This window comes from Diospyros lotus, chromosome 15, assembly GCF_014633365.1.
Source record: "Diospyros lotus cultivar Yz01 chromosome 15, ASM1463336v1, whole genome shotgun sequence".
Taxonomy (NCBI): Eukaryota; Viridiplantae; Streptophyta; class Magnoliopsida; order Ericales; family Ebenaceae; genus Diospyros; species Diospyros lotus.
The window spans coordinates 27,876,523-27,891,749 of record NC_068352.1 but is presented as its reverse complement, the minus strand read 5'-3'; the positions used below and the strand labels follow the sequence as shown (position 1 = coordinate 27,891,749).

The window sequence follows — 15,227 nt, the reverse complement described above, 5'->3', positions numbered from 1 at the left end:
TCGTTTGGGTGAGAGAGGGTTTCTTTGCTGGTTTGGTCGATAAGTGTTGGGGCTTTTCTAGGCTTACGGTTTGAGAGCTTCGCTTGTGGCTTGTGACTTGTGGTTCCTATTCATTGGTGTTACCAAGAATGGTGACTGATCTTTCAAATTTGAGCCTTGAATCGGTTTTAAACAGTGAGTATTTTTCTGTTTGCTTTCGATCTTGATTTGATGTATATTTTGGTTCGATTTATTGCACTAACCCTTTTTGTTTTGAAGAGATTTTCGCAACAAAAAATATATATATTTTTAATAATCATTGACAACACCTTATAAAAATTATTATCAAATTTGTTTGTGAGTATAGTTTGATATAAAATTAGTTATTTATAAAATGTTATAGAAAATAGGTATTATATTATATCTAAATAATCTAAACAATAACACACTTTAGTCATAACATATATAAGGAATACTAACAATTACATAAGGAAAGCCCCATTCATCCCAAGAAGTTGTCCTGAGAAGTACATATCCTCTCACCATAAGGCAATGGGGGAGAAAAAGAAGCCAAAATTAAATAAAAAAATAAAAATGAAGATTAATACACAGAACTAGAATTTATTGTGGTAAGCAATCACAAACCTACAATCTGCCTGTTGATCTCGGAGCATTCCAAAGCGAGATTAAGGAAATACAGGCTGAGACTGATTCATCAGGTTCATGATCATCTTTTCCTTGATTATTACAGGATCACCAAACTGGAAAACTGAAGTTTAGGGGGGAACTCATCATCCTCAAGAACACTGTGTGGTAGCCATTGCAATATTGCTGCCTTGTTATCTGCTCATATATATATATTTGATTCTGGTTCTGTGAATATATATATATATATATATTTATATCACGATATGCATCAAGATTCTGGTCTGGTTTTCTTCTTCTTCCTCCATGCATGCCGAGTGATCCGCAGCCACATAGAGACCTGTATGTATATAGACATAAGACATCATTCTTATTATAATTAGCCCTTTTTAATTCAGTCGTTTATGTGTTTGATAATTCTCATCCATGCTGATTATTTTATTTCCTGACAGTCATCTGTCAGATGGGTCTGTTTACCCAATGAGCCATACTTGTGCTTATCATGAGATTACAAGAAGATTAGATTAGAATTTCAATGGGATATGTCGTAAAGGTAGTCGGGGCAGTCAAAGCTTATAAAAAGATATCCTAATCACTCATCTCTACCTAATTAATTAATTAAAACATTCCTCACAACTTCAATTTTGTATTGCTGAATTGTTAAAAAAAATTGTTATATATAGTAGATGTAGAAAACATTGGTCCAAGATGGCACTTCTGGAAATAGGTCATATATATTTTTATACAAAAGAAGAAACAGTACGAAAGCAACGGAAGATGCCCTAATATATATATATATATATAATTTGGAGCAATTAGGAGAAGAGATCTCATGCTCTTTCAACATGACAAAGAATCAAAGAAGAACAAGAATGAGAGCAAGCAAATTAAACATAGAGATGTTCATCTTCCATAGATAAATTAATTAACAAGAAGATTAAGATTAATTAACTTTTCTGTAGCAATCTTTACAAGGGCTTCCTTGTTCCAGTTGAATAATCAAACATCGCCCAGGAAAAAAATAAAATAAAACAAATAGATGGAGAGCATGCTGCATCTGCATTAGCAGAACAAAGCGAGGCCAAATGGATTGCAAGAGTGAAAGAGAAAAAGAGAGAATTAATTATACCTTTGGGCACACAGAAGACAGTGAAATATTAGGGTTTAAGGTGGGAAGGAGATGATCTTCGTCAGCAGGCAAGGCCATCTCTCTCTCTCTCTCTCTATCTATCTATCGATCTATATATATATATATATGTAGATATAGATTAATACTACATTGTTTTGTTGCAGAAGCTAGAGATGGAGGAAATGGCAAGATAAAAGAGAGAGCTTTGCAGGTTCAATGAACCTGGTCGCCCAGAGGGACTGATTTTCTCTTTCCCTTTCCTTCCTGATTACCCACCGAACAGAATACTCTTGTACTTCTTGTCGTTGGTCCAATGGATGCCACCTGCCCCACCGCACTTGCTAAAACCGATATATTTTGCTAATTTCTTTTATATAAAATGCTATTAGAATAAAATATAATTATAGATATTTATGAGTTTTATGATTTTTTTTATTTATATTTATGCATTTTTACATGTTATTAGCAGTATTTTTTTTTTCTTTTCTCCTCAAAAGCCCATCTCTAAAACGTATCATTAGAATATAAAATAATAATAGGACTATTTTAACCTTTAATTTCACATAGAGACAATAAAATTTATGTCACAAAGAATATTATTAATTATATTTTTATTTTATTAGAGATATTTTTATATTTTATATGTCATGTTTTACTTATCTTTTCTATATAAAGTATATTTTCACTTGTGACATCACGTCCCAAGCGAGACTTTTGTATTAAAAAAAATGCATAATTTATGAGACATAAATTTACTTATATTCCTCAATTGGAGTTAAGGTAGACAAATATGTGTCTTTTTATAGTTTTTCTTTTAATTTGGTAAAAGAAATTGCTCAAGTAGGTCCATGGCTACTCAGACTTGGAGACAAATGACAACTACATGTTGAATGGAGGGTCAGAATAGCATTCCATTCTTACCCAAAGTGGGGGAAAACTAGGGTTCATATGAATAATTAAATTGAAGAATATTGCAAGCCCTAAAATTATATTATTGTTTGTATCAGAAACATGTCACATTATACTACGATAAAGTAGGAGGCAAATGCCAGGAGATTCCAATGATGCTTTCTGCTTTTCTTGTCTTTTTCTTTTTTTAATGAAAAGTCATTAGCTTGCTCTAAAATTTGGCAAGGTATTGAACATAAAATATATCAACTTTTTTTTAACATATAAAAATTATTCTAAAATGAATTTTCAGTACAAAATTCTATACGAATATTGTCTTGCAGACAAAATTAGTGCAAATACTATGCAGAAATCATGCCAAAAATAAAAAATAAATATATTTTTGTAGTTCTCTTCTTGAGTAAAAGCCCACTTTTATTCACTGAGGAAGTAAATTAAAATACAAGAAACAACGGCATATGAAATTTTAATCCCATTAGATAGGTTCAACTACCCGAATCCTAACTTGCCAATCACTGGATGCCTAAATTAAAATACAAACAAGAAAAACTTGCTGCCCTAATTGTGCTTCTCTTGCATACAAATCAAAATCTCAACCTATGCTCACTGGCGGGCTTGGTGTATATAAAGTCTGATTCCTGTTCATGTTGGCTGGATGATGGCTACAATCAAATGGTTCAAAAACAGTGGAGTGTCCCGATTTGAAATCGGCAATATCTCATCATTCTATCTGCTCAAAAAGGTAGATCACTGCAATAAGTTCTGGTGATACATCTCTGCTGCGACTGGCTTGAACGGGGAATGCACATTCTGGCAATGGAACATTTATAGAGTTGTATCCATGGGATAGCAACCGAGTACCCGAAGAAATGGTGCAAATTCCTGCAAAAGAAATGAAAAATTCATGGTAATCAAATCGATGCGGTAGCAGCGAATTCAAGGAGTGATAATTTATAGGATTTCTACCTATCAATCAGAGTTTTTGAAAAGTTAAAAAGATAGCAGGACTAATGGTTCTTGCACCAAATCCTGATAGCATAGCAAATAAGAGATGGAACAAGAGTTCATTTATTAAGGGATATAAATGGAAGAATCATACCACTCATTGCCACTGATTAATTCAGAACATGATTTGAGGCAGCCTATCCGGGATTTTTAACTTGATGGGGCCAAAAATTGGTAATAAAGATAAGACACTCAGTGACCTAGCCAAAATGGGGGAAAAAAAAAAGAGGTAGCATGCCGCTTCTAGTAATTTCAACCCTAGGAAGATCAACTAACTGAAGAAGAAAAAACCAAAGCACAAAATGGGGTCGCACTCTTGTGCACTTCAGTGTCAGCTTTTTACTCATTAGGAAATATCGGCTTGTAGTTTCTTCAGTTTATTGTTCAATACCAAATTATATAGTTTATGCATTTATACCAACCTTGCACACATATAAACACACACTTTTAAGGACTTTGTGTTCTTAGCTGGAGACCAGGCCCAGTGTCTCATATCCTGGCATGAGTGAAAGGTTTTTCTTATGAATATAAAGTTGTTTTTGGGTTGGGTCATTTAAGCAATTATAGAAACCAAGGGAGTTTGGTTTTCAAAAATCTAAATAGGAGATGAAGCTGTGTCCTTGAGAAACAAACCTACATTTTAATCTCAGTTTTTGTTTGGTTATCGCTTGAGCTGCTTCTCTTGTGCATCTCTATTTGCTATAATTCTCTCTTCTATCTGATCTTACTGTTGGAGCTTCCAAATCAAAATGCAGGTAATAGTGTTGATTACAGATATTACTTCATAAGAGTTCCATTTTCTTTTGATTAACTGGAATCAAATTTTCACCCAAAAAGAAAAAAGAAAAAAAGTGAAAGGAAACATAATTCTTAAGAGGACACTTAAAAATGGAACTTTATCATTGCAGACATGAAGTATATCTTCGAGATATCAAAAGAGAAAGTTACTATAATGATTACATACATCTACAAAGCAATGCTTGTCAACATAATAACTAACAAGAAGCTAGCAGAAAATAATGAAGAATCTCACTTCCTGAGGTTACGAACAGTAACAAAAAGTACTTGGCTTGTTGAAATTTTATTCCACTATAATTTTTGAACAAGGGGCATAGAAGAAGATTTTCAAAATTTTGGGGATGTACCTGAGGGTTTAGGGTTTACCAAAAGAACAAATAAATAGCAAAGCCAGACTTGGTGTAAATTATAGATCACAAACCTGCAAATGTCCCAGAGCATTTTGTGCACGAGGCTCTGCCATAGATGCCTCAAAATCAATGTAGAAAAGGTAATCAAAATACCTGCAACTATAAATTAGTCAACTAAATAGAAAGCATTATTTCACCAACAACCACAATTCCCAAATCAAGAAAATGTTCAATGTTATGATAATGTTTTCAGGAGGCAAATGACATATTCAAAGGGGATAGAAGTACATGGGCATAACTACGATAATCCTGTTTCATTCACAGAGTTGATTTTTGAAAATGCAAGAAAGTCAGCACAAAAGTTGTGATATTTTCCAAGATTTCAAGCTTATTTAGCATACATCAATCATGTACCAAATTTTATTGATTTCCTCTAAAATGACTGAGAAAAATCACTGCTCTTCACGGAATTGAGAATGACAAATTTCCCTTAAACAGGTTTGTCAAGCACGATGAGATATAAAGATTCCATGGCTTCACCACACACACAGAACTATGTATTCTTTGGAAGTTTTTACTTTGCCTTCACTATACTTGAATCAAAGTAACAATGGTTTCCTATAGCCCAATGGAAAGACTTTTATGGAAGAGGAAACAGCAAAAGGATTACCCAGGGGAAGTCAGGGATATTTGAGACCTAAGAGCACATCTTCTCTTCTTATTCATGTAGATAATCATGTAAAATTCCTAAGAGAATGGTAAGCTCAGCCAGACTGGGTTGAGGCTTAAAAAATCTGAATAAAGTTCACTATTTCACTTTGTCATTGTTTTGAAACACCAGTTTATGACAGGCTATATGATACAGCGCTTTTGCCATGCATAGGTTCACCTCTTGAGGATCCAATGTGCTAGAAATTCAGAACGTGAACACTTAATACCATGTCAATATCCATCAAATGTAGAATTCAACCAAAAATGAAAAAGGAAAAAATGCACCAACTTATAGAACTTTGAAATGCATCACTTGTACGAAACAGATATTATGTACATTATGCAACCGTTCCCATTTGACATGATCTTAGACATCTTTCATATCAAATGTGAAATAACTACTCACTTGGCACTTCCAGTGTTTGAGTCATCAACAACCCTTAATGGGCGCTTTCTCTGTGGCCGACTTTCGATCTAAAATTGCATAGGGAGGGAAAGAGTTAAGGCAGGGCTTTCCTACAGAAAGATGACCTAATATCACATATTAGAGAACATACCTTTGTCAAACTAATATCCCTTAGTGCAAAAACTGCTAAAGCTTTAAACAACACTCCAGGGCCTTCTTCCAAAGTAAACACAATGCTTGTCTGAAACAAAGAACATCAAATTTTGAATATCTCAGAGCCTTAAGAAACACTAGAGAAAGTAGAATAGGCAAAATGAAGCTTACCTTAAAGGGCTTATCAGCTCTTGGCATTATAGGATCTCTTGCAAGTACCAAATAACGAGTAATATTATCAGAGTCATCCTGAATAAATCATGAGACAAAAGCAAACTGAGTACTATTTCTTCTACCCAATAATAATTCTGTAAATAAGTATTATGTAGGATCAACAAGAGTAAAATCAAATAAATATCCACTGCAAAATAAAAAAATAAAAGTAATAAGCAACTTCGATGTTTGATTATTTTATTTGAGGTCATAGCTCAAGAAAAATCCATTGCAATGTTCATGCAGTACATCCACTGGTGCGAAAATGAGATGAATAGTTCTGCAATTGCACCACGTTCAGAAGGAAGTTGTAATTTTGCATGAAACCCAAACTTAACAATAAAAGTAAAGTGAAGAATTTAAAAGATCAGTGATGGTCAAACAATTTTTCAAAACTTGACCTTTTCTAGCATCCTTATTCTCCCCACCCAATATAATGACCATAGCATGTTTAGCAATTTGTTGACCTCAAATAATTCTGACCCATTTCACCAACTATGATGCCAGTGGCCAGCGAAAGACACAAAAGTGTCAACCAGCTAGCATGCCACGCTCTTCTGGATTTGTGAATTAACCATGTCATAGACTTTAGAAGGGAGTCTGCAATGCATGAGTCTTCCTGCTTTGCTAGGGTTGGGGGAGGGCCATTTTTGTAAGCAGTCTTACCCTTGCCTTGCAAGGACGATGTTTCGACAACTTGAACGCGTGACCTTCCAATCACAATGAAGCAACCTTACTATTTGCTACCAAGGCTTGCCCTCGTGTCATACACTTCATAATTGTAATAAGAAAATGGGTTACGTGCCTGAAATGGATAATTGTAGATGTGCTGATTGTTAATAGGGGATATTGAATCATAGGTCTGGGTACCAGTGTAATTAATCAATTATTAAGATCAACTATAAGGTCATTTAAGTTGAAAAGTTATAAATCCATCTGATTATATTCAAGTTTCTCATCGTCAGCTAACAGAGATACTTAAATGGTCATAGTCTAGGGGATCATTTTGTATGCTTTTTTGTCATTCGGAGTTTGCTGATACTGAGATATGCTTCAAAGGGTATTTTCTATCCCATTTCTTGGAATCTGATGAGGGGAAAATATTAGGCCCGTTGGAAGACAAATAAACAAGAAACAGGTCGAGGAAAAACCTGTATTCTCTCAGCAAGTAAATTAAGCCCATAAATCTGTGCAGCTCGAGCACTTGCAATAACACCTGCATCCCTCAGTCTGTTTGAAGCTACAAACTGACTTGAAATAAAAATATACTGTTAGTAGACAATCTTGCCTTGAATAGTATCAGAATGTTTAAAAAGATGCAACAAGGTCAACCACACACCTGAGCAGCACCAGCTGCATCATCAACACTTTCTCTAGCAACACCTAATTTACTCAGGATAATATCACTTTGAGCAAGTGCCTACAAAAATGAACTCCTCAACTTATAGAAATTAGACAAAAATCTAGAGGATCTAGAAAATTCTCATTCTAATAAAAAGGTAATAATTAAGCGACATATCTTTTTTTTTGAAAAATAAATGTTCAAATATAACAGAATCCATTCCTTCACTATGAGTCTATGGCAAACATAAAGTAGGGTAGCAGGTGAGTGGTTCATAAGCAATATACATACCAGGACTTCTCCTCTATGTTTTATATTTTTAATATAATAATAAAAAACTTTTAGCATTTTTTTAAAAGTTTTTATTATTATATTAAAAAAACTCTAAAAGTTTTTTGTAGTACTACAAGATGATCGATTATGTTGTAGGGATTGTAAGGTGATACTGGGAGAGTGTTTGACTACTCAACATAGACTTCTAGTACTTGACGTCCAAGTAAGAAATTGTAAGAGAAAAAATCACATAAAACAAAATCCAAGAATCAGGTGGTGGGATTTAAAAGGGGAGAAACAACTAATCTTCAAAGAAAAATTAAGAGGTAGAAGGGAATGAAATAGAAAAGGACAGACAAATCAAATGTGAAAAGAAATGGCTAACGCCTTGAGAAGCACGGCAAAGGTAGTCCTTGGAGAGACCAATGGTAGAGCCCCTAACCTTAAGGAGTCTTGATGGTGGAATGAAGAGATACAATTGAAAATTAAAAATAAGAAAACTTGCTATAAGATTGTATATCAATGTAACAATGAACAAAATCAAAAAAATTATAAAGAAGCAAAAAAGGCAGCAAAAAGAGCTGTTAGTGAACCAAGGTCAAAAGCTTATGAGAATCTATATAAACGACTTGATACAAAAGATGGAGAAATGGATATATATAAATTAGCTAAAGCAAGAGAAAGAAAAACACGGGATTTAAATCAAGTGAAATGCATAAAAGATGAAAATCAAATTGTATTAGTGAATGAGGGAGCGATTAAGGAGAGATGGAAGGAGTATTTCACAAAATTATTCAATGATGGTGGCAACACAAGAGTCAGGTTGGGACATCTTAGTAACTCCGAAGGGAACGTGAGCTATACATTTTATTGACGCATAAATTCAAATGAAATAAGGCAAGCATTAAAAAAGATGAAAAATCATAAGACAGTGGAACCAGATAATATACCAATAGAAGCATGGAAATGCATGGGAGAAGAGGGCATCTCCTGGCTAACGCAATTATTTAACGCGATTTTAAATCAAAAAATATGCCAGATGAGTGGAGGAAGAGTACTTTGGTTCCTATATACAAGAAAAAAGGAGATGTTCAAAACTGTGAAAATTACAGACGAATTAAGTTAATGAGCCATACCATGAAACTCTGAGAGAGAGTAATAGAGCAGAGGCTCAGAAAAGAAACAAATGTCTCGGAAAATTAGTTTGGTTTCATGCCTGGTAGGTCAACAATGGAAGCTATATACCTACTGAGGCGCCTAATGGAAAGGTATCGGGATCATCAGAAGGATCTATATATGGTGTTTATAAATCTAGAAAAGGCCTATGATAGGGTCCTTAGAGAAGTATTATGGAGGGTTTTAGAGAAGAAAGGAGTTAGAATAGCCTATATACAAGCCCTTAAGGACATGTATCATAGTGTAGAAATAAGGGTCAGAATATGTGGAGGGGATACTGAACCGTTTACAACTACAATAGGACTGCATCAAGGTTCTGCACTAAGTCCATACTTATTTGCTCTAGTAATGGATGAACTCACTAAAGATATTCAGACAGAGGTGTCATGGTGTATGCTATTTGCAGACGACATAGTGTTGGTGGATGAAACAAAAAAAGGAGTGAACACTAAGCTTGAGTTGTGGAGAAACAATTTAGAATCTAAGGGATTTAAATTAAATAGAAAGAAAACAGAATATATGGAATGTAAATTTAGTAAGAATGCAAGAGTGGATGATGTTATAATAAAATTAGAAGACCAAATCTTACAAAGAAAAGACCATTTTCGATATTTGGGATTAGTGATTCAAAAAGATGGAGAAATTCACGAGGATCTCGCACATAGAATTAAGGCAGGTTGGCTAAAATGGAGAAATGCATCGGGGGTGTTATGTGATGGTAAAATCCCATTAAAACTGAAAGGAAAATTCTATAGGACAACTATAAGACCAGTCTTGCTATATGGCTCAGAATGTTGGGCAGTCAAATACCAGCATAAGCAAAAGACGAGTGTAGCGGAGATGAGGATGTTAAAATGGATATGCAGCCATACAAGAAAGGATAAAATTAGAAATGAAGTTATTCGTAATAAGGTAGGAGTAATGTCAATTGAGGAAAAGATGAGAGAGACTAGACTAAGATGGTTTGGTCATGTGAGAAGGAGACTAAGAGACGCTCCTGTGAGGAGAGTTGATGAAATGGAACAATTAGTCAAAAAAAGAGGTAGAGGCAGACCCAAGAAGACTTTAGGAGAGACATTAAAGTTTGATATGAAGTGTATGGATCTAAATGAAGATATGACAAAAGACAGAAATATATGGAAGTCTAGAATTCATGTAGCCGACCCCACATAATGGGATAAAGGCTGGATATGTTGTTGTTGTGTAATAAAAAACTTTTAGACAAAATGTTTTCCACAAATTCATGGTTTAATTGTTTAAATGTACAACAGGACAGAAGTTTTGAATCCTCTTAGTTATTTTGACTTCATGATTCCTGCTACTTAGTTCCACCACCCAAGAGACTAATCCTACCTCAATTATACTTTAATCCAATGTCAAAATTAAGAATACCAGCAGCTTCTTAATCATAGTCAATTTGATATGATAAAGATGATCAATAAGGCTCCTCAAGGGAAGGACAGTGATTATGATGCCCCAGATTGATGAACAGTTGAACATCAATAATGAGTCTGGCATACGCCAAGTCTATCTTATTGTAATAATTACATGATTAATTAATTCAGATAAGCAGTCCTCTCAAGCTTAGCATCAAAAGGCAAAAGCAATAAATCCTAACCTGTGGATGGCTAAGAACACGTTTTAATTGTTCTGTTCCAACACCTGGCAGTGCTAGAAGACACAGGTTAACTGCCAACTGAACCTCACCCACTATGTGCAGCCTGTGACGGAGAAGCAGATCATAGTTCCGATGGATGCTTCCACCTAAAGAATTCTCAATTGGAAGAACAGCTTTTTCAGTCAACCAAAGTTCAACAGCCTGCAAAATACATCCAAAAGTAAAGATCACTATATTAGTAAAAATTAGGAGTAGGAGTCTTTGGACACAATTAGAACCAACCAGTTCCATTTTTTTGCCAAGAACATGAACTGGAGAATCCATATTTCAAAAGTAATAGAGTACCAAAAAGGGAGTTTATTACATTGTATGGAGTCATTTCTCAGACCGAATAGCAGGTCCATCAACAAAAAGAAAATAGATTCTAGCCTAATACAATTTGAGGAAAAAAAAAAGTTGATACTAATACATAGAACGTCCTATGTTTACCAACAGGATGTACAAACACCATAACCAACCTTGAATGCATCTTCAAACTCATCACAAGGAACAGTTTCACATTGAGGGTAGGCTTTGAGTGCAGCATCCTCGCTGTAGGCACCTGGTACCCCCTGCATCATTAATTGTAACAGTATGAAGAAAACATAATCATTAATCACAAGAAGACTATTTCCTTTATGACCTTCACAGATTTTGATATGCATAGCCATGAGCAATCCCAATTCAAGCATAGTACCTTATATGATATCCGCACCTTTTTGCCATCATTTGGAGAATAAGTAACATCAGTTATCGATAATGGTCCTGCAATTGAAGATATTGAAATAATGAAATTCAAAAAAGATAGGTCTTCTTAAACAAAATGAGTCAACAAAAGATGCAAAAGACAGCTTATCAGGAGCAAATCTTCATAGAAGTGATTCAAACAATTACAAAGAGAATGTAAATTGTTAAAGGGTGGGATATGAGATGGAACTGGAATAGAAGGTAGTTAACTTTAAGACTGAAGAAGGATGTAAATATAAACATGTACTTTATGGCCATAAAGCTATAGTTTCTACATAAATTGTTATTCTAACTTGAAGTGAAATAATACTAAAAAATAAAACCCCAAAACAACACTTTCGATCAATCACTGGAAAGTCCATACTTCCTGTAAACTGCCAAGACATATGCAAGAAGGCCCTGACTACTGTGGCTTAATAATGGGTAAGTGCCTGATGATTGTTACCTCCAATACTTCTTCCAGCGAAAATGACAAGCAATACTCTGACATGAACTGACAAGCTGCAAGACTGATATGCTTCAACTAAAAGTCATAGACTCAGTTACAAATTGCAATTAAATGGTAATATAAAATACTTCTGATCCACCTTGTCAATATAGAAAGTTGAACAACAACAACATATCTAGTCGTTATCCCACTATGTGGAGTTGGCTACATTAATTCCAGACTTCTATGTGGGTTACATCCCAACAGATAGTTTGTCTAAAATTCATATTTGGATTCGACTAGATTTTACGCTGGTTGTCGACTATCTAACGCAACCCTCCTCCTTTATCCGGGCTTGGGACCGGCAGTGGATAATATCCCCAGCCTACTTTTGTACTATTGTAATCTAGTTTCCATCCTGATGACACTGTGGCCTGGATAGAGCCACAGGAACGTCAGGAAAGCAGCTCCACATGGTTGTTATCAAGGATAATTACAGCCCAGCAAATGTTAAGAGTCAGGAATTAACATCAGCATCCTATTGTGTCAAACCCAAACTACTCCCATCCCAAAAAGAAGCTCCTTCACAAAGGACTAAAAAGCATAAAAAAATTCCAGTCCTGCAAGAATGTGCAAAATAAAACAAGTATCACACATGGGCAGGATATATATTATTTGTAAATGAAAGTGATTAGCAAGCAACTCAATTCAGTAGACGTAGATGAAGACATATTCAGTGTGAGGCCCATATGTATACAACTGAATCTCCTTTTTTATATGAAGTACAAAGCAGGAGGAATCTGCCCCTCATCGATCCATATCCAGCAGCAGATATGAGTATACATGAGCACATGCAATAGAGAAAGAAAAACACGAAATCCCTGTTGAACTTGCAGTTGCATGCTTGTTCTTGCTCTGTTCAAGTAAGTCTATGTATATAGCTACAATTGCCATCACAATTCTGTAATATTAAGTTTCACCTGCAACATGTGACTGAACACGGTGGAACTATAGAAATGACTATTTGATACTCTATATTATGTCAGATCAGAGTCAAGAAGATGCAAGTTAATCTAATTAACTGACACATCCAAATTGAAAGACATCCTTCTTGGAAAACAACTTAGACCCAAGCCAGATTTCTTTATAGCATAACAAGTAGTACTAGTAAAATTCGCTTAATCTTTCATCAGTTCTTGTAAATCAAATAATTTCTGAATGAGTGGAAGGAACATCCATATCTAGCAAGTTTACTATTTAGTACACTAACACATTCTGTTGGACCACTTAAAACAATGGTGTGACCATGAGGGAGGATTGAACTGGGTCACCTTACTTTCGGCAATGTTCACTCAAAATGGTTGTTTTGCAACTTAAACCTATTTTTTTACCCATGGCAGCTCAAAGTTTCACAACTTCACAAAAGCATCGGAAGTTTTTTCTGGAGTAAATCACTCACAAAACACTACTTCCAGGTATAACTCAGCAAAATAACGGCTCATAGCACTAGCACCAAATCTCAGCCCAATAACAGTGAACTACCAGCATATCTTTAAATGCAAAAGCAGCCTATTTCAATGAGGACAAAAATGGATAAAAAAAATGGCTAATTTCCAGTTCTCCACTAACCAAAATAAAAGATATAGATTGAGAAATGACATTTTCGATATTGCATGCATCCAAGTTTACATTATTTTACTATTCTTTCACCGCCCTTTTCTTTCTTCCTAGTTTTGTCTTGTCCAAAGGAATGATGTTGTAATTCATCCATAACAATTGTGAATCAACATAACATATTTCTTGTATGAAATAGCAGTTTACATCCTCAATCAATAATAAAGTGGTCATATTCAATCAGGAACGAGAAAACATGTAACAAAGAAATTGTAAGGAGAGAACCCACTTGGAAGAGAGCTTGATTCCTTCACCAACCTCCCAGACCCATTGGCTCGGCTCTGATCAACCACACGCTGCAATTCAACAGCCGAACTTGGCGTTTTATCATCGTTTGTAGATCGTATTGCCCGGGGGGTCCACTCCCATCTACAAACTCCATCTTTGTCTCTAACCCGATAACACACAAACCCAGAAGGCCTAAAACTCAAATCCGATATACCCAGTTGAGGAACACAACCCAGCTTCACAGCACCCTTCAAAGCCATCACAACATCAAATGATTCAATGACAAGCCCTTCTATTCCTATGAATTAACGCCACAAAATTCACCTAAAAAAGGACTACCATTCCGAAGAAAGTTATAATAATCTATCACTGAACGGCAAAGAAACACGCGCGGCACAGTTCCATATCGAGATTTAAGGAACACTGGAGTTAGGAAGTGGAAGATTTGGTTGGGGACTTTTGTCGAACAGGTGAGGCACGTTACCAGAAAATTAGGTGAAGTGGTCGCCTCCGACACGGTTGGGAATTGTTTGGACGAAAAATGGAGCTGTCCAAATGACAAACTGGAGTTCTATTCCATATTGGTCACTTGGTGGTTGCATTAATGGTTGCGCCAATTGAACAATGGAATGTAGGTGGCGGTTATGCTCTAGTAGGATTTTGCAAAACCATAACCTCACAATACGTGGTTCGAAAATGACCCCAATGGCATTATTACAATTATTAGCTATTCTTCGGATAGATATTTTCAATGTTAACATAATAATTCATTTAAGAATACAAATTTTAAGAGTAAAATACACTAAGTAGGTGAGGTTTAGTGTAGCCAACTATCTTTTTTATTTTTGAAAACTATACTTGGTACCTATGGAATTTAAAACATGGTTACATTATATTCCTATCATAAATAAATCATTATTAAATTTTAAAAAATACATAACACGTCATCACAAACTTTTCCTTCCTTATTTCTTTCATTTATTTTTTATTTCTCTTTTCTCTGTCCCTTTCCTTTTGTCCCTTTCTTTTTGTATCATTTTCACTCGATGATCTCAACCTAGCTATTTCTTTCGTTTTATTTCTCTTTTTCTCTATTATTGTCTTGCCTTTTATCTCTAATTATTGAAAATTAAAAAAATAACAAAACACATTTGTGGTGGCCGGCTATTCTTAGTGTTTTTTTTATTTATTTTTTGTAATTAGAGAGATGAGATTAAATGATCATTTTATTTTAGGGTAAATTGCAAAGAATACTCCTCCCATTTAGCAAAATTGCAAGAAATATCTTAATGTTTAAGAAATAATTTTAACTACCATTGTTGTTAAAAAAAAAAAAAAAAAACTAAATGACTGTCTTTTCCTTCATTATTTCTTGTATCTCCCCTAATTTTAGAAGAAAAAAAAA

At 34.8% G+C, this 15,227-nt stretch overlaps 1 protein-coding gene and 1 long non-coding RNA gene across 4 annotated transcripts; both read right to left on the bottom strand.

The window, feature by feature from the left end:
• Positions 1 to 441: 441 nt before the first annotated feature.
• LOC127792095 (uncharacterized) lies at positions 442 to 2,056 on the bottom strand. The gene is made up of 2 exons (XR_008021072.1): positions 1,754 to 2,056; positions 442 to 964 (listed from the first exon to the last, which is right to left on the bottom strand). It is a non-coding gene; the product is annotated as an uncharacterized LOC127792095 (long non-coding RNA).
• Positions 2,057 to 3,403: 1,347 nt separating this feature from the next.
• On the bottom strand, positions 3,404 to 14,574 carry LOC127792094 (arogenate dehydratase/prephenate dehydratase 1, chloroplastic-like). 3 transcript variants are annotated; one of them, XM_052322443.1, is made up of 12 exons: positions 14,162 to 14,574; positions 13,824 to 14,070; positions 11,444 to 11,511; positions 11,226 to 11,318; positions 10,708 to 10,908; positions 7,638 to 7,718; positions 7,450 to 7,545; positions 6,257 to 6,334; positions 6,084 to 6,173; positions 5,933 to 6,000; positions 4,887 to 4,974; positions 3,404 to 3,544 (listed from the first exon to the last, which is right to left on the bottom strand). In XM_052322443.1, the coding sequence occupies exons 1-12, from the start codon at positions 14,162 to 14,164 to the stop codon at positions 3,488 to 3,490; spliced, it is 1,170 nt and encodes a 389-aa protein (XP_052178403.1). In that variant the 5' UTR covers positions 14,165 to 14,574; the 3' UTR covers positions 3,404 to 3,487. The 3 variants fall into 3 exon arrangements, with proteins under 3 accessions (XP_052178403.1, XP_052178401.1, XP_052178402.1); XM_052322441.1 differs by having other exon boundaries at positions 13,824 to 14,568; XM_052322442.1 differs by having other exon boundaries at positions 4,887 to 4,968; positions 13,824 to 14,552.
• Between the last annotated feature and the right edge of the window lie 653 nt (positions 14,575 to 15,227).

Bases quoted from the DNA above. Each gene is read 5' to 3' on its own strand.
- LOC127792094 (XM_052322441.1), bottom strand. From the start codon at position 14,082: ATGGCTTTGAAGGGTGCTGTGAAGCTGGGTTGTGTTCCTCAACTGGGT. The intron at 11,512-13,823 runs GTGGGTTCTCTC...CTTCAATTGCAG, and splicing joins GGAATCAAGCTCTCTTCCAA to GACCATTATCGATAACTGAT. The intron at 6,335-7,449 runs GTTTTTCCTCGA...TGATTTATTCAG, and splicing joins TACTTGCTGAGAGAATACAG to GATGACTCTGATAATATTAC.